Raw genomic sequence first — 19,493 nt, forward strand, 5'->3', positions numbered from 1 at the left:
TCCACACTCATCCCATCTTCCAGCCTCCTTAACAGTGATAGAGTTACTCTTGTCCTTACCAACCACTCCTGAGCCTCCACATCCAAGACATCATCCTCCACAACATCTGTTATCTCCAAAGGAGTTCAACCACTAACCATATCATCACCTACCCTCACTCTCTGTTTTTCTCAAGTACTGCTCCCTCCGTGATTCCCTTGTCTATTCGTCCCTTCCCACTAATCTCCCACCTGCCACTTACCTCTGCAAGTGCCCATTCACCTCCAGCCTCGCCTCCATTCAGGGCACAAAACAGTCCTTTCAGGTACACTTCAGCTGCAAATCTGCTGGGGTTGTCTGCTGTGTCTGGTGCTCACGATGCGGCACCTTCTACCTTGGTGATACCTGTTGTAAATTGGGGGACTGCTTCATCGAGCAGCTGAGCTCCAACCATCAAAAGTGGAACTTCCCGGTGGCCAAACATTTTAATTCTGATTCCGATTCCCATTCCCATTCTGACTTGTCGGTCCACGGCCCTCTCTTATACCAAGATGATGCCACCCTCAGGGTGGAGGAGCAACACCTTATATTCCAGCTAGCATCCAACCTGACATGAATATTGATTTCTCCTTCCGGTAAAAGATATTTCTCCCCCCCCCCCCTTTCTATTCCTCACTCTGGCTTCTTAACTGCTCCAGGATCTCCTCTTCCTTCCCTTTCTCCTGTGGTCCACTCTCCTCTCTTATCAGATTCTTTCCTCTCCAGTCCTTTACCTTTCCTACCCATCTGACTTCACCTATCTCCTTCTAGCTACCCTCATTCATCTCCCTCCACCTTTTTTATTCTGGCGTCATCTCCCATCCTTTCCTGTCCTCAAGGAGGGTCTCAGCCCAAATCGTCAACTCTTTACTCATAACCACAGATACCACCGGACCTGCTGAGTTCCTTCAGCATTTTGTTTGTGTTGCTCTGGATTTCCATCATCTGCAGACTTTCGTTGTGTTTCAAGAAACCTTATTTCTATTTTACAAATTCCTTGCAGGATGAGTGGGAAGTATATATGGAACGTGGGTAAATGGATTATTCTGTTCACCATTTGCCTGATGCCTACTTTAGGAAGAGTGAGTCTGGCTTCAACCCATCACCGCAGCCACTCAGGTAAGTACAAGTTTTTTTGTGTGTTTGTGTTATAATCAATTTTTCCAAATGCTTTAGTTGTGAATGTTATCTAGAAATAGGATGGCTGTTCTGATTTAGACTTGGTTAAGACCTGTTTGCAGTTCTGTAGTCAGTTGTTGGTGGTGCACATCAGGAGGGAAGATGATCAGCAAGAGTTTAAAGCGTTAAATTATAAGGGTGCATTGCAGATAGCGGTCTTGAGTTTGGAAGTCTGAAGAGCACTAGAATCTAGGTGAATAAAATGATTTCATTAGCATAGATAATATTTCCTCTGTTTGAGGAGCAATAAGACATAGTCTTGGAATTGGAGCCAAAACATTCATGACTTTACTGATCACAAAGATAGTAGAGATCTGGAAGTCTCTCCCTGAAATGGCTACAATCTTGGAATCACTTGAGCTTTTGAAACTGAGATTGATTGTATCTGTCTGGCTATCAGGATCAAAGTAGAGGACTAATGCATAAATGGGACTGAGGTACGTATCAACGTACACAAAATGCCAGAGGAGCTCTTCAGGTCAGGCAGCATCTATGGAAGAGAATAAACAGTCGATGTTTTGGTCTGAAACCCTGTATCAGGAATGGAAAGGAAGGGGACAAAAGTCAGAATAAGAAGGTGTGGCGAGGGGGAAGGTCTGTCCGTGACCTCCTCCACTGCCACGATGTGGCCACACGTAGATTGGAGGAGAACCCTCATATTATATTTGGGGAGCCTCCAACCTGATGTCTAGAATATGGGTTTCTTTAACATCCTGTAACTTCGCCTCTCTCTCCTCTTTTTCCATTCCTCTTTCTGGTTTCCCTCTCATCCCTTCTCTTCTTCCCTTCAATTTCCTTTGGTTCCCCTCCTTCTTCACTTTATTCCATGACACAATGTCCTTTGGACTATTAGATTCTTTCTTCTTCAGCCCCTTCCACCTATCTCCTCCCAGCATCTTACTTCATCCCCTCTTCCCCCACTCACTCACCTTCCCCCTCACCTGGCCTTGCCTATCACCTGACAGTTCATATTCCTTCCCCTACCTCCCCTCTTCATTAAGTTTTACAATGCTCAAATCTGTGAGTACCCCCATGGCCTCATTCCAACCCTATTGTTGTAACCTCCTCCAGCTCGACAGTCTAGCAATATCTCTGCACTCCCTCGACTCTCGCCTCCCGTGCAACCCCGTTTTAGTTGCATGCCTCTTCTGGCTTTGCACTGTAGGGTTAGTCCGGATAAAACTGAGATCTGCAGAACAAGAGAGGAACTGTTAGGACTATTTATCTATACAGAGGCCAATCAACTCTAGACGCGCTCACAGAAAAATCCCAACAATCCCATTCTTCAACCTATTCTCACACAAGTGCCCACCAACTCCACTGTGATTCTCTTACCACCCATCTACACTGGGAGAACCCTACTTTAGCCTATCCCCTGTTGGTGCATCTTTAGATGTTGGAAGATATTGGAGCAGTTGATGGAAACCATTGAAATGACCGAAAATGCAAACATCAATAAGGCAGAACCAAAGGTCAGGATGGAACTTGACTGATGGAACAGTGTGGCCACTGTACTGTCTGCTTCCTTCTGTGTGCAGGCCCCCCACCCTGTTGCGATACTCAATGCATGGGGGGATTACTCTGCATGAGACATCTCAATGTAACAGTCCTTTTGTACTGAATGACCGTTTCAGATTCAAATGCTGCATGAAACTATGTTTGTCCTGGGAATATCAGCAAACTAATTAAGTCACACAAAGAAAGATGAGCACTGTTACCCAAGATCTACGTCAAGGAGGTAGTCATGATCAGCGAGAAGTTTAGAGAAGGAATTCTGTAGTAAAGAGCCTAATAAACATTGATGCCAATAATGAAGCAATAATATCTATCTATCTAGTTAATTAGTTAGTGACAGAGCACAGACACAGACACTTCCAGCCCAAGAAGCTCTCACATCACCCAATTACATCCATGCGACCAATTAACCTACCAAGCTGTACGTCTTTGGAATGCGGGGGGAAACTGGAGCAGCCATTTATAACTGGGCCGCACGAGAAGCCGGAATTGGAGGAGTGTAGAGTTATTGGGAGACCTGCAGCGCTGGAGGAGATTGCAATGATAGGGTCAGAGTGAGGTCAGGGAGGTACTCACAGAATTGTAATAGTGAGGTTTTATTGGCTTGATATTGTAAGTAAAAATGAAACCAGCTTCTCGGTCTGCACTTTTTCTCAGTCTCAGCACCTTCCTGATTAAAACCTTTGGAGTTTGGGTATGAACTATGAAGGAAAGAAAATGCACTTCTCCCCCAGGAGAACAGAAACTATGACTGGCTTGACTGTGTTCTAGATTGCAGGCTGGAAGGACAGCTAGCAATGGCTTGGTAATGAGATTCTTAGCTTACTCCTCTCAATGGCTGGCATTCACCTTTCCAAACAGATAAACTCCCCCTCGGTCCCTTTTCTCTCCTCACCTGATTTGTGTGTGTGTGTGTCTCTCTCTCTCCCCCTCTCTCTCCCCCTCTCTCTCCCCCTCTCTCTCCCCCTCTCTCTCCCCCTCTCTCTCCCCCTCTCTCTCCCCCTCTCTCTCCCCCTCTCTCTCCCCCTCTCTCTCCCCCTCTCTCTCCCCCTCTCTCTCCCCCTCTCTCTCCCCCTCTCTCTCCCCCTCTCTCTCCCCCTCTCTCTCCCCCTCTCTCTCCCCCTCTCTCTCCCCCTCTCTCTCCCCCTCTCTCTCCCCCTCTCTCTCCCCCTCTCTCTCCCCCTCTCTCTCCCCCTCTCTCTCCCCCTCTCTCTCCCCCTCTCTCTCCCCCTCTCTCTCCCCCTCTCTCTCCCCCTCTCTCTCCCCCTCTCTCTCCCCCTCTCTCTCCCCCTCTCTCTCCCCCTCTCTCTCCCCCTCTCTCTCCCCCTCTCTCTCCCCCTCTCTCTCCCCCTCTCTCTCCCCCTCTCTCTCCCCCTCTCTCTCCCCCTCTCTCTCCCCCTCTCTCTCCCCCTCTCTCTCCCCCTCTCTCTCCCCCTCTCTCTCCCCCTCTCTCTCCCCCTCTCTCTCCCCCTCCCCCTCCCCCTCCCCCTCCCCCACATCTGCCCTCACCACCTCCCCAGCTTGCTCCATGCTCTACTTTCCTCTCTACCATCTGCAGCCCTTTTTAACCTCCATTTTATCTCCAACCAGCTTGTGTTCACTCTTCCTTCCTTCTGCTTATCTCCTCTCCTTACCTAGGATGGCCTACCAGCCCAACATCTCCCATCACCTCTTCTCAGATGAAGAGTCAAAGAGCCAAAACTTCAACTATCCATTTCACTCCACAGATACTGCCTGACCCTCTGAGTTCCTCCAGCATCTTGTGTGTTTCTCCAGATTCCAGCAGATGCAGTCTCTTGTGTCTCCAGATCAACAGTGTGTTATGCAATGCACATGTAAGAAATTGAATAGTTATCCATGACCATAAGGCCTAGTAGCAAAATTAGGTCATTCAGCCCATCGATTTTGCTCAGCTATCCCATCATGGCTGTCAGTCCCATTCTCCTACCTTCTCTCCTAACCTTTGCAGACATCCCACCCTGCAAAATCTCATTTCGGGGAGGTAGCACCCCCCCACCCACGGTTGACCTCCAAGGGTGTATGTAATATTTTGTTTAGTGATTGTCTAATCTGTAAACCAAGTTAGGTATATGCAGAAAATATGACATTGAAATATGTACTTATCAGTGCAGCGAGCAACACTGTCATTATTTTTGAGGTCAACTGTAAAGCCCACCCACAGAGAAAACTGATAGGTCTACTTAGCACGAAGAGAGACCAATCAGGATCCTCCTTCTCGCTCTTCCTCTCCCTCTTTAAAAAAAAAATCGATTTCCAGGATATTGTATATAATTTGCGGGCATTAGGGAGCTGCTTTCAATATGTGGGAGATTCCCGGAACTTTAAGGAGAGGTGGGATGTCTGCTTTTCACATTCTTACTAATTAAGAGCCTATCATTCTTCATTTTAAATATATCCATTGACTTGGCTTCCACAGCTTTCTGTGGCGGCGAATTTCACAGTTTCACTATCCTCAGGCTAAAGAAATTCACCCTCATTCTAAAGGGACATTCTTCTATTCTGAGGCTGGGCCCTCTGGTCTGAGATTTCCCCGCTATAAGAAACATCCTCTCCATGTCCACTCTGTCTGTACAGTGCTTGATAGGTTTCAATGAGCTCTCGCTACCTTTTTCTAAGTTTCAGTGATGGCAAAGAGACATCAAACACTCCTCGTATATAAATTCTGTCATTCTGAGGGTCATTTTCGTGAACCTCCTCCAGACCCTCTCCAATGTCAGCAGGGGCCCAATCACCAAGGTAGCGATGACTTTTTTTTTACATCAAGCCCTCCAGCTCAGTCAGAATCTTTTGGTAATTTTCCCCCCTCTGTTAAACCAGTAGGTATGAGTTGGTATTAAGACAGATTGTTCCACCATGTTCACCGCTTCAAAAAAAAAAATCTTGTCAGCAAAAGGCTTAAGTGAATTCACTACCACAAAGGTTTCATTTTGTTCGCAAATATTTTCAGTTGAAACAAGTCACCAATCAATGCCCTTGTCATTTGCAAATGTGACCCGGCTTGTAAAGGTCCATAGCGATCTGCCACTCGTTTATCAAAATAAATTGTTTTTTAATTGTTTATCCAAAAGCAGCGGCAGAAACATTGACAGCCAGGGTTGGTGCGCAGCGACAGGTAATGAGCATCCATTCAGAAACATACTGGTCCCCAAGCACAAATTGTATAAGTATGTTTCTGTTGTACCACAGCTACTGCCTTCCGGGAATCTGAGACTCAGCTCGAGCTAAGTCTAGGCTGGGTAGACTGCGATGTCAGGTTCCCTTCTCTGAAGTACATCTTAAACACCAATTACATTTCTGTACTTGCCTAACAACTCTTATGGCCATATGAAATTGCAGAGAGTTGTGGATACAGCTCAGCACATTGTGGACACCATGGACTCTTGTCTATACTTCTCACTGCCTCAGTCGAGCAGCCAATATAAGCAGGGATTCCACCCACCCTAGACTTCCACACTTTTTCTCTCTTCCTTCAGGCAGAAGATACAGAAGTCTGAAAGCACATACCACCAGGCTCAAGGACAACATCCATCCCATTGCTATAAGACTATTAAATGATTCCCTAGTTTGTTAAGATGGACTCTTGATCTCAGAATCTACCTTGTTATGATCTTGTGCCCCATTGTTCACCTGCACTGCTCTTGTCTGTAGCTGTTATACTTTATTTTGAATTTTGTTGTTTTATCTTGTACTACCTCAATGCTCGGTGTAATGATTTGATCTGAAAGAATACACTGGGTGGCACAGCAGCGTAGTGGATCGCACAACACTTTACAGTACAGGCGACCCGGGCTTAATTCCTGCCGTTGTCTGTAAGGAGATTGTACGTTCTCCCAGTCACCACGTGTGTTTCCTCCGGGTGCTCCAGCTCCCTCCCACTGTCCAAAGATCGGTCATTATAAATGATCCCGTGATTAGACTAGGATTAAATTGGGGGATTGTGGGCGGCGTGTATCGAAGGGCCAGAAGGGCCTGTTCTGTGCTGTATCTCAACAAATAAATAACTGCAAGACAAGCTTTTCACTCTATATTGGTACATGTGACAATAATAAGCTAATTCTGATTCCAATTCACACCCCTCTTCTGATGATGACTAGATATAAAGAATCGCGTGGAATTTGAATTTGTAGCTCTTAGATCATAAGACCACGAGACATGGGAGCAGAATTACGCCAACTAGACCATCAAGTCTGCTCCGCCATTCAATCATGGCTGATCCTTTTCACCCCCTCAAGCTCAGTTCTCCCCGCAACCTTTGATGCCATGTCCAATCAAGAACCTATCAATCTCTGCCTTAAATACATCCAACATCCTGGCCTCCACAGCTGCATGTCGCAACAAATTACACAAATTCACCATCCTTTGGCTAAAGAAAGTACTCCCACATCTCTGTTTTGAAAGGGTGCCCCTCTATCTTGAGGCTGTGCTCTCTTGCCCTAGACTCTCCCACCATGGGAAACATCCTTTCCACATCTACTCTGTCTATGCCTTTCAGTATTCGGAAGGTTTCAATGAGATCCCCCCTCATCCTTATAAATTCCAGCGAGTACAGACCCAGAACCATCAAACACTCCTCGTATGATAACCTTTCATTCCTGGAAACATCCTTGTAAACCTCCTCTGGATCCTCTCCAATGCCAGCACGTCTTTTCTAAGTTCAGGTGCCCAAAGCTGTTCACAGTGTTCAAGGTGAGGCCTCACCAGTGCCTTATAAAGCCTCAGGGTCACATCCTTGCTCTAGACCTCTTGAAATAAATGCTAACATGGCATTAACCTTCCTCAGCACCGACTCAATCTGCAAGTTAACCTTCAGGGTGTTCTGCACAAGGACTCCCAAGTCCCTCCGCATCTCAGATTTTTGGATTTTCTCCACATTTAGAAAATAGTCTGCACATTTATTTCTACTACCAAAGTGCATGAACAGGCATTTTCTAGCATTGTATTTCATTGCTTATTCTCCTAAACTGTCTGAATCCTTCTGCAGCCTATCTGTTTCCTCTACACTACCTGCCCCTCCACCAATCTTCGTATCATCTGCAAACTTGGCAACAAAGCCATCTATTCTGTCATCTAAATCATTGATATACAGCATAAAAAGATGTGGTCCCCACATTGACCACGCAGAACAGCACTAGTCACTGGCAGCCAACCAGAAAAGGATCCTTTTATTCCCACTCGCTGCCTCCTACCAATCAGTCAATGCTCTGACCATGTTAGTAACTTCCCTGTAATACCACGGGCTCTTAACTTGGTAAGCAGCCTCATGTGTGGCACCTTATTAAGGACCCTCTGAAAGTCCAAATATACAACATTCACTGCATCCCTTTTATCTATCCTATTTGTAATCTCCTCAAAGAATTCCACCAGGTTCGTCAGGCCAGATTTTCCCTGAAGGGAACCATGCTGACTTTGTACCATCTTGTCCTGTGTCACCAAGTACTCCATCATTTCATCCTTAACAATTGACTCTAACATCTTCCCAACCGCTGAGGTCAGGCTAACTGGTCTATAATTTCCTTTCTGCTGCCTTCCTCCTTTCTTAAAGAGTGGAGTGACATTTGCTTAGCTGGTGAATCATCTGGAAGATAGTAGAACACCATAGTTTTCTAGAACAGCTTCTCCCTAGACACTTTGTCAGGCAGAGTGTGATGACTTGGAACCTTAACATTCTAGTGAACCTAATGCAGAGAGTCAGCCTTTATAACCTCCCAATGACAAGGCAGCTTAATCCATAACATCACCTGACACCCCTCCCCCACCTCAGCTCATCTTATGTTGCAGTGTCTTAATAACCAACTGTCAATATGTTTAGTGATCTACAATAATACCAGACCCAGACATGTCTTTATTGTTAATGTTTTCATTCTGGTGTTCAGCCCATTCTCTGCTCATCTTATTCCCTGTCTCTGTAATTCCTTTGAGGAAATCACACCATTCTAGTTCCAGATGTTTCAATTTTTTCCAATTTTCCTGCCCCGCGGCTGACAGCTGAGGCTTCGGTCTGAAAGGCACTGGGATTCTCTCACCAAACCTCTCCAACTCTCCACCACTCCACCCATCAAAGCAACTCTTTAGATGCTGTTGCGGTCTTCAAATCTGCCATTTGACCAAGCTTTTGGTCTTCATTCTTACTGCTTCTCGATGTGTGGTCAGTGCCAAATTGTGTCTGATTATACTCCTGATGTGTGTTGCTATGTACTTCAATCCAAGTCTTGACTGGTTAAACAGTACATCATACAAAGTTCGAAGTAAATTTGTTATCAAAGTATGTACAGCACATGTTTCCACATACAACCTTGAGATTAATTTTCTTGCAGGTTTAAAGAAAGAAATACAATAGAATTTATGAAAAACTATACATAAACAGGCAAAGACTGACAAACAACCCAATGTGCAAAAGAAGATAGACTGTACAAATAAAATAAATAATACCGAAAACATGAGTTGGAAAACTTATTTGAAAATGAGTAGGTTGCACAATCACTTCAGAGTAGCAGTGATTAAAGTTATTCACACTGGTTCAGGAGCCTGATAGTTGTAGTGTAATAACTGTTCCTGAACCTGGTGGTGTGGTACCTAAGGCTTCTTTACCTCCTGCCTGATGGTAGTAGTGAGAAGAGAGTAAGGCTTGGATAGCGGGGGGCTTTTGATGATGTATACTGCTTTCTTGTTGACTTCGAAGCGCTCTGTGTTCAGAATTCAGGGTTCAGCATTTTAAACATAGACCCCACCACCTATGGCAACTCCTAAATGATTAATGCTGAATCAGTGCCTTCAATCACTCTAAAAGAAACAGGAATAAATCTGCCCATTAAAATTTGTCTGTGGAGATCTTTGGCTAAACTCACCTTCACTTACCTTGTGTTAATAGGGACACTTAATTTTAGAGATTGTGGTAGTGTTGGTTGGGATCCTTTGGTTTGTGTGAAATCTATTAATGATTAGTACCTGTATCCATTTATAAAATGTCTTAATCAAGGTTAAAGCAACGAACAATGTAGAGTTCATCTTCCCAGTTACCAAGGTAGTGATGATTATTTTTACATCAAGCTCCCGGAGATTAAAATTATATCAACTTCATGTAAACAATAACTGATTAAATACTGAATGTTTGCTGGAACTAGTCAATTTTATGAAAGGACAATCAATCCAAAAAAATGCATCAAATATAAAAAGAGAATTAACACAATACAAATATTTGCAGGTCGATTTTAAAGTCTATACAGTGAGCAAAGTGATTTTGCTTATTGGAGTTTAGAGGGAAAACTGTCCTGTTGGACAGTCAGTAGTGAGGGAGCAAGATGCTCTCAGATTCTGTACTGGCAGAGCATCGCACTGTGCAACGGTTATCATTGAGGGAGTGTCAGGCAGTCAGAGAATATGTACAGAGGGAACCTCGCACTGTCAGAGACATGCACAGAGGAAGAAGCACATTGCTAGAGGGTTAGTACCTGTGGCGTGCTGACATATTTTACTAGTCCTCTGACGGTCGGTGATCCAGATATGATTAAGAATATTGAAAAGACAAAGAAACTTGCTAAACCATCTAAGGCAGCACACATAAAATGCTGAAGGAACTCAGCAGGCCAGGCAACGGAAAAGAGAAAACAGTTGGCATTTTGGGCCAAAACCTTTCTTCAGGACTGGAAAGGAGGGGAAGAAGGGGCAAAGCATTCCATCAATGCTGCCTGACCTGCTGAGTTCCTCCAGCATTTTGTGTGTGTGTTGCTTTGGATTTCCAGCATCTGCAGGTTTTCTTGTGTTTGTAAAACATTTGAATCTTGTTCATTCAACCTGACCTGTGTATATACCCCTTAATGCATTAAAATGCACTAGATTGCTTTGCTCTTTTGTGATTTTCATATTAAAATTTCTTACATATTCAGAGGTTTTCTGAGAGTAGTTAATCTCCTCATAGGAATGTATTATTGGCATTGACTTAATGAGGAAGGTATAACTTGTCACAATTCAATAGAATTCTTCCTCAGTTCTCACTGGATCAGCTTCTGAAATATACTCATGATCACACGCTGTAACTTTGTTATTCTCTTGCAACTCTGGCTGGAATTTTAATTTACACGCTTGTTCCTGATTCTGCCTCCTATTTTTGCAAGGCTTTTCTTTGTGGCACGTACTTCAACTATCACTCCTACGTTCCATTATTGAGTGTCAGAGTTATTTGATGGTGTGAACACACGGACTCTATTTTGTCATTTGAATTATTTCCCTTGATGGCTTGAGTCATAGTTTTGTTTCAGACTCAACAGCTTTTCTTCCCCTCTCCCTCAAGGCTTGGCTGAACAAAATCTCAATCACACTCAGACTCTTCTGCACATTAGTGTCTCAACGGAGGCAAAGCAGCTTGAGCACGCCCTTACATTCACTCCACGTCCAATCCCTGTGACAGCACTAACCTGTTACTGTCCTGCTGTCCTGAACTGAACTGAAGGTTTTCCTGTCAATGCTTTCATTTTAGATGGAGTGGTGTCAAGAGACTGAAACCTGAAGACCCTACGCCCTGTTTCACAAACAATTCTATATGCAGATATGTAGACCTTGATCCCATTGATAAGCCAATGCGGCAAAATTCCAGACATCATGTCGAGTTTGCCACGCAGCCAGTCAGCGATCAGACCCCCTCCCTACTTCACAATTGACTTTCTGTAACGACCACCAATCAACAGATTGATAAGTGTATAAAAGTCAAACATTTGGAGGACACAACACAATTAACACGTGCACTGATTGTCTCCTTGAATGATGATGAAAAGTTTGCAAATGGATTGCCATGATTGGAGAACAACTCAACCACCTGAGCTACATACTTTCTGAGTTATTTCCATAATTAAATACATAATTTTCAATATTTTTATTAATTTTCACACAGAAGACTACAGAGTACAGGAGGATATATATTATGAATCAAAAAAAGATTGAATAGTACTGAATACATTATATTTAAATCACACTTGCAATTGCAGTACCCTATATTCATGATCAAACATGCACATTAATTAAATTGTAATTTGAATTGTAATAATTTTATTATAAAAAAAATCTAAACCCACTACCAAGAATGAAGCTATTTGGTACAGAAAGAAAGACGGAAAAAAATCCTTATCACATTGCGATTTATATTAGTAGCCAACATCTGTACTTTAACACCAAATCAAAGATTTTGAAAGTAGTTCAAAAATGGTCCCCACAATATTTGAAAGTCTTGGTTAGAATCAGAAATTGAACAATAGATCTTCTCCAAATTTAAGCATGACATAACATCACATAACCATTGAGTGTGAATAGGCAGAGCAACATGCTTCCATTTAAGCAACACCACCCTCCTAGCTGTAAGAGAAATATAAGTCAATATATGCAAATCAGATTTCTCCAAAGTTATGCCTTTTTCTCCAACAATACCAAACAAGGCAGTCAAAGTATTTAGGCTTAAAATTTAATTTACAAAGTACAGAAAAAGTTTGGTATACTTCCTTCCAGTATTTTTCAAGACAGACATGTCCAATACATATAGATTAGTGAAGCCTTTCCATTCTTACATCTATTAAAATAGGGAGATATATCTGGATAAAAATGAGATAGCTTGTCTTTAGACATGTGAGCCCTGTGGACCACTTTAAATTGTAGGAGGGAGTGGCAAGCACATAGTGATGAAGTGTTAACCAATTTTAAAATTTCATTCCAAGTCTCCTCAGAAATTGAAATCTGTAAATCTTGTTCCCAGGCATTTTTAATTTTGTCTGAAGGAGCCTCTCTTATTCCCAGCAACATGCCATAAATATTAGATATTGAGCCATTATGTAAAGGTTTCAAATTAGAAATTACGTCTAATAAGTTCTTATAAGGACTCATAGGAAATGTATGTAATTGAGATTGCAGAATGTCTCTAATTTGTAGATACCAAAAAAAGTGGGTTTTTGGTAAGCTATAATTAGCTGACAGTTGCTCAAATGAAAAGAGACTTCCTCCAACAAACAGATCCTGGTAGCATTTAATAGCCAATCTATCCCATTCTTTAAAAACTACATCGTTCATAGAAGGTTTAAAAAAAAATTAGAAAAAATGGGACTAGGAAGAGAAAATCTCAATAAACCAAAGTATTAATACATAATTTCAAAAAGTGGTGTTTATTCAAAGATATATTTCATTTATCTAAATTAAATAGTAATACTAATATTAAGTAAACTAAAGAAAGAAATCACCTACCCTTATAAATCTTTACCATCAAGACAATCCCTTTCAACTGAATGTGGTGATGCTGGATATACAGCAGTAGAGTGGGAACCAGACAGTGTGATTTCTGACTAGCAGTGTGTTATAAAAATAGCTCCATCATGAGCCCAACCTTCTCCATGATCGTCGAGACCTTCAAGAGGCAATACGTGAAGATGGCAGCCATCCATCATTAAGGACTATCAACATTTGGATTACACCCTCTTCTTGTAGCTACCTTCAAGAATGAGCTACAGGCGCCTTTTGATTAGGGGTTTCCAACCCAGAGTCTACAGACCCCTTTTTTAATGGTAGGGTCTACGTAATAAAAAATGTTTGGGAGCCCCTGCTATGGATTCATAGTCAACAATTCAGGAACAGCTTCTTACTGTCCACCATCAGATTTCTAAATGATCCATGAACCCATGAACACTACCTCACTAGTCCTTTGTTCTTCACTATTTATTTATTGTAAAATTTATAGTTTTTAAAGTTTTTGCATTGTAATGTTGCTGCAAAACAAAAATATGTCATATGTCAGTAAAAATAAATCTGATTCTGAACTTTGCTAATGATTGTTGCATTATTAAACTTAAAGACCTGTTTCTTAAGTGTTTCCTTTGAAATCATCACTGATTTCTTTGGAATCATCTCTGTTAGTATTCTGAATCCAAAAAACTCTGTATTCAGAGATATGGCTTAATGGAAGATATATTTATCTATGAGCTCACAATGTCTTAATTGAGGCAAATGTTTAATGTCTGTGGCAGTTGTCCTGAAACTCACAATACACAAAATCTCAGCATGTAGCTCTTCCAAAAATCCTCTTTTCAACACTCTTGCTGTGGAACTCCCTGTCCCTCATTTAAAACAACTTTGTTCTATTGAGAACATGTACCATGTCTTCATCTGAACTTCTGTCTCGTTCAATCCATCCACTTTTTCTGTAGACTTGTTTAGAATGAAATCTTATTTGTTTTCCTGTCTATTCCTTTGCTGCAGCCATAAGATCATCTTCTATTAATATTATTGTGAGAATCATGTGTTCATTCCCTGAGTCTGAACTCACATTTGTAGATGCAGTTTGTTTTTGAGCTCTCTATTCATTTAGGCAAGCTTATTGACATATGAGAATGGCTGACCTTTGCGTTCTTGTTACATCCGCTATCAGCATTGCCAGCTGAAGACCAGGAATTTCTAATAAAGGCTTGTGTTGTCTGTGACATAAGTAAGAATTCATGGTTTTTTTTTAATTCCAAAGGAAATTTCTCTAATTTCTTCTTCAGGTTGAGCACTCTTATGGGAAGGGTGATGATTATAAGTGATTTAATTACTGTTGGTCTTCTATGATTGCAATTCCTACTCCACAATTGAAAACATTATATGCAAGCTTCGTTAAATGTTTTATATGACAATAAACTAACAGTGGCTTACTTTCCTGGTTCCTTCTATGCAATTTGATGTTCTTTGTCTTCAATGCTATTTTGTGTCTTTCTTCAGTAACCGATGGTGTGACATCAACACTTGTTGCAAGATCTGGCATGTTGCTGTATTGTGCTTTGAAATAATTTAAGTCCATCTTTGACTGGTTTTAAACACAGGATTCTGCAGATGCTGGAAATCCAGTGTAACATGCACACAGTTCTGGAGAAACTCAGTAGGTCAGGCAGCATCTATGAAGAGAAATAAACTGTTGACATTTTGGCCAGGACCCTTCATTTGGAGTGGAAAGCGCTGTTCCCTCTAGGCTGCACCAGTGTGTGGCTGTGCATAAACTGAAATGCTCTCGCACACACAGCCTTTGCTGTTATGCAGATGGAATTTTCTTTTATATAATGTTAATACCAAGTGACGCGCAGTTTTCAGGCCATGTAAAAACTTCCTGAGAAATGATTGGTTTGTGCAGCAATGTATAATAAAAAGAGGAAACGATGCTTGAAAGGAAAGGAAGGGGGAAGAAGCTAGAGTAAGAAGGTGGGGGGTAGGAGGAGGAGGAGGAGTACAGATTATTGGCAAAGCCAGGTGAGGGGGAAGGGGAATGAAGTATGAGCTGGGAGGTGATAGGTGGAAAAGGTAAAAAAGCTTTTTTTACCTTTTACTTGGTGAAGATGGAATCTGTCGGGAAAGGAGAGTGGACCATGGGAGAAATGGAAGAAGGAGAAGAGAAGGGATGAGAGGAGGGGCAGAAATGGGGAATGGAAAAAGAGGGAAGGGGGAATGAGAGAAATCGATGTTCTTGCCATCAGCTTGGGGGCTACCTGGAAGGAATAAGAGGCGTTGTTCCTCCAATCTGAGAGTGGCCTTATTGTAGCAGTAGCGGAGACCACAGACCAGCATATCAAAATGGGAATGGGGAGTGTTTTGTATTTACTTTTAACCCAATGTAAACTATTTCTTTCTGCAAGGTTTATGCTTCTTTTACAGTTTACATTGTAGCTGATGGAAGATTTCTAATATTCAGAGACATTGTACAAATGACAATTTGCAATGGTCTGTGCTTGTAGTGTTTGCCCACAGTAGCTCGAAGAATTTTCAGTGATGGTCTCACACCATAATATAGTTGTGTGAAGCAGTGAAGGTTCTAACATACACTAATTGTCTAAGGCTTTGGGCTCTCGTTCAGCTGAGCAGATGATGTGGCAGATCTAGCCTGGCAAATACTTTGGGTTCTGCTAAGCCTGCATGATGATCCTTGAGAAGGAAGCTATGTTTTTTAACTGGCATGTGCAATACAATCTTTTAATCAACAAAACATGTAAAAGTCTTATCCTCTTCAGGTACCACTTCATTTGGAATTGACAAGTCATCCTCATTTCTCTGCTCTAGAACTACATTCCAATTCATCTCTTTCACCAATCAACTTCCCAGCTCTTTACTTCACCCTTCCCCCCTCCTGGTTTCACCTATCACCTACTAGCTTGTACTTCTTCCTCCCCTCCCCCACCTTCTTACTCTGACCTCTCAAAACTTCTTCCAGTCCAGAAGATTCTCGGCCCAAAAAAAATGGACTGTTTACTCTTTTGATGCTGTCTGGCCTGTTGAGTTCCTCCGGCATTTAATGCATATTACTAATGTTAATTAAACTCTTGTTTCTCCAATGCATATAGAGCAGGTCAAAGCTTATATAGATAGGCTTTGTCCATAACTTGGTGAAAATATGGGCACTGCAACATGTTGTACCTTGGAAATGCTTTGCCACCAGGAGGTAAAAGTTTGATTTTGATGCATTCATGTTGAACTCCTCTTTCCATTCAAGGTTAATTTTCCTGAGCCAATCTTTATCCATCAATGTTGATTGATTGTGTGTGTATTTGTGCAGGTGTATGTAATTATGTGCACACAGGAACTCTCCTGACTGCCAGAACCATTGATAAATTGGCTAACCTAGCCCCTTTGAAACCTTTTATGAACATGTTTAGATAAAGTGCTGTTTCCTCTAGTGGTACTTGAACAAACTTAACTAAATTCATGGCCCATAATTTAGCTTCATTGTTCACATTGATGATGAACCATTTAACCATATATTTCATTTTGAAATGATTTGCTTTCATTTGCTGCTGAATGCATACATGTGAAGTAAGTTCAGTTCTCCATTGTTCACCCAAGATCTGAAACAATATAGATTTCCTCTCTGCAGTTTTTGCTGAGAAAACTTCCCAATGTGAAGAAATTTCACCACTGGGATTGCTTTGATTGACTAGTTTGGCTTTAGATTTGCCGATTGAGGAAATGTGGCTTTTTTCCCCCACAAGAATTAAAGCATTTTGCCATTTTAAACTGGCAGACAAATGCAGGTTGTCTCTCAATAATCTATAAAGCACTTTGTGTCAGTCTTACCCACTTGCTTTATATTCTTGTCGGTGAAAGTAAACTTGTACCTTGTATTGGATAAGATTATTTGACATTTTTCAATGCCATAGATACTAGCAGGATCAAATGTGAGATTTTTGATGTTTAATAACTGATTTATTTTATTCATTGATTAAGCCATAAATGAACTTGCTGTGTAGTACATGGTCAATATATAACAGATGTTTCAATGGCACCTATCTCGCCTGACTTCTCATTTCTAGTTCCAAAGCTGTAGTCTCCATAAATGTTGAAGATTTAGGTGGAAATAATCTGATAACTTTCATACCATTTGCTGATACAAAACAATATTTTATATTGACATGGTTTAATCTATATATTTATTAATATCCATGACATCAATAGATTCATATATTTCTGAACACATTCAAAGTTTAAAGTAGAATGTAATTTTATTATCAAAGTACGGACATGTCACTGTATACTGCCTTGACATTAATTTTGTGACAGACATTCACAGTAGAAAGAAATACAAAAGGATCATGAAAAACCCTAACCCTAATCATGAAAAATGATAGGCAAGCACTGATAAACAACCAATGTGCAAATGGAGGCAAACTGTGCAAATACAAAAAAAATTAATAAACAGTAAATAAATAATACTGATAACAGGAACTGTTGACTCCATGAAAGTAAGTCCTTTGATTGTGGAAGCAGCTCAGCATTGAAGTGAGTGAAGTTATCCATGCTTGTTCAGCAGCCTGATGGTTGAAGGGTAATAACTGTTCCTGAACATGGTGGTGTGGGACCTAAGGCTCCTGTATCTCCTCCTCAGTGGCACAGCAAGAATAGAAAATAGCCTGGATAATGGGGTCCTTGATGATTGATGCTGGGTTTCTTGTAGATGTGTTTAATGGTGGGGAGAGCTTTCCCTGTGATGCGCTGGGCTGTATCCAGTAATTTTCGTAAACTTTTCCATTCTTGTGCATTGGTGTTTCCACACCAGGCCATGATGCAACCAGTCAGGATACTCTTCAAGGTGCATCTGTAGAAGTTTGTCAAAATTTAGATGACATGCTGAATCTGCGCAAGCTTCCCAGAAAGCTGAGGAGCTGCCGTGCCTTCTTTTTAATGGCACTTACCTGCTGGTCCCAGGACAGAATCAGTATTTTTGCTGGTGTATTTTCACTGTCAGCACAAGTTTCCATTAGGTAATTTGCTGTGAAAACCATTTCATATGATCAGTGTATGGGATGTTCACTCAGCAGATGCACAACTCCAGCTGCCTGCATAACCAGCTTAATTCAGTCCTCTTCTTCTGAGCTCCTTTCTGTTGAAGCTGTTGATCGCACAATAGAGCAGTGGATTTCCCACCTATGCAAATTTCATTTATGTACAGTATTATGTAAAAGTTTTAGGTGTGTGTGTACGTAGAGTGGATAGTGAGTTTGTAAATCTGGCAGCAATAAACGATGTTGGGAATGGCAAGGGTGGAAAACTGAAGGAGGGATGTAAGACAGGTGGTAGAGAAGGAGAGCAATGTAGATGCAGACGTACCCATCCCTGAGACCCAAATCAGAATCGGGTTTATCATCACTCACATATGTCATGAAATTGTTTTTTGTTGTGGCAGCAGTACTGTGCAATACACAAAATTACTACAGTACTGTGCAAAAGTACAGTCTTGGGCACCCTAGCTATATATATATGTGCCTAAGACTTTTGCACAGTACTGTAGTTTAATGCCTATATCCTTGGATTCATTAGCCAAGCCTCTGGCAGCAGTGTGATTCTTACTGGATGCATTGGCAGATCTTCTGTACTATTGCGTGTGTGTGTGTGTGTGCGCACACCCCCCCCCCCCCCCCCACTCCACAGCAGTTTTGGCAGTCATTGCCTAGGGCACTTTCATGCCATGCTGGTTTCCCCCTGTTGTGCCCAGTTTGTCCATCATTATCTTCTGTGCCTGTACTTGCCAGTCGGGAGACTGCCACATTGTTTTAGTAGCACGCTAGATGCAGTGTTGAATTGGGACTCAGCTTTTCAGCCAGGACTCAGGAAGACTTTTTTTCAAAGCATTGGGCTCTGGGGAATAATATCCACTCTGGGCAGTTGATTCCAGGTTATTCTGAAAGAGACAAAGCATCTTCCAACGAAAGGAGAAACTCACACAAAATGCTTGAGGAACTCTATGGAAATAAACAGTTAACGTTTCAGGCCAAGACCCTTCATCAGAGCTTCATCAGAATCTTTGCCTGATTAAGGGCATTGGCCTGTAACATTCCACAGATTTCTTAAACTGCTAAGCAACCTTGAGATTCAGCTTCCTGCAGGCAGACACAAAACAAAGGAACACAATAGAACTCATGGAAAAACCCACACCACACAGACAGCCACAGAACATTACAGCACAGAAACGGGCCCTTCAGCCCTTCTTGGCTGTGCTATTTCAATGTGCGAGAAAGAAAGTCCAAACTGTGCAAGCAAACAGTCCACCAAACGTGAACTGCAATGTGCCTGAGTAAGTCCACAACCACACAGCCAGTCCAGGCCACGGCCGCAGATTCAGTTCTGTGCTGAGTGAGTACGTGCAGGCAGTTCGAAATCACACCTCCCGGCAGGAAATTAAAGACTGTGGATTGCAGTGATCGTAGACCTGTAGAAATATATTTAGTAGAATTGTTCATAGTTTTGTTTGCTGCCTGCAAAGCAGCCAGCATGATCTT

The 19,493-nt window shown here is 41.9% G+C and overlaps 1 protein-coding gene across 10 annotated transcripts in view; it reads left to right on the plus strand.

Annotated features, from left to right (window-relative positions):
* Positions 1–19,493, plus strand: part of LOC132381101 (chemokine-like protein TAFA-2) — a 143,108-nt gene that overhangs the window by 98,749 nt on the left and 24,866 nt on the right. For all 10 annotated transcript variants that reach the window (XM_059950320.1, XM_059950313.1, XM_059950315.1 and 7 more), the window contains one exon: positions 1,022–1,137. In XM_059950320.1, coding sequence (XP_059806303.1) covers positions 1,022–1,137 — 116 coding nt within the window. The remainder of the gene's footprint in view (positions 1–1,021; positions 1,138–19,493) is intronic.

Source organism: Hypanus sabinus, chromosome 25 (assembly GCF_030144855.1).
Source record: "Hypanus sabinus isolate sHypSab1 chromosome 25, sHypSab1.hap1, whole genome shotgun sequence".
NCBI lineage: Eukaryota > Metazoa > Chordata > Chondrichthyes > Myliobatiformes > Dasyatidae > Hypanus > Hypanus sabinus.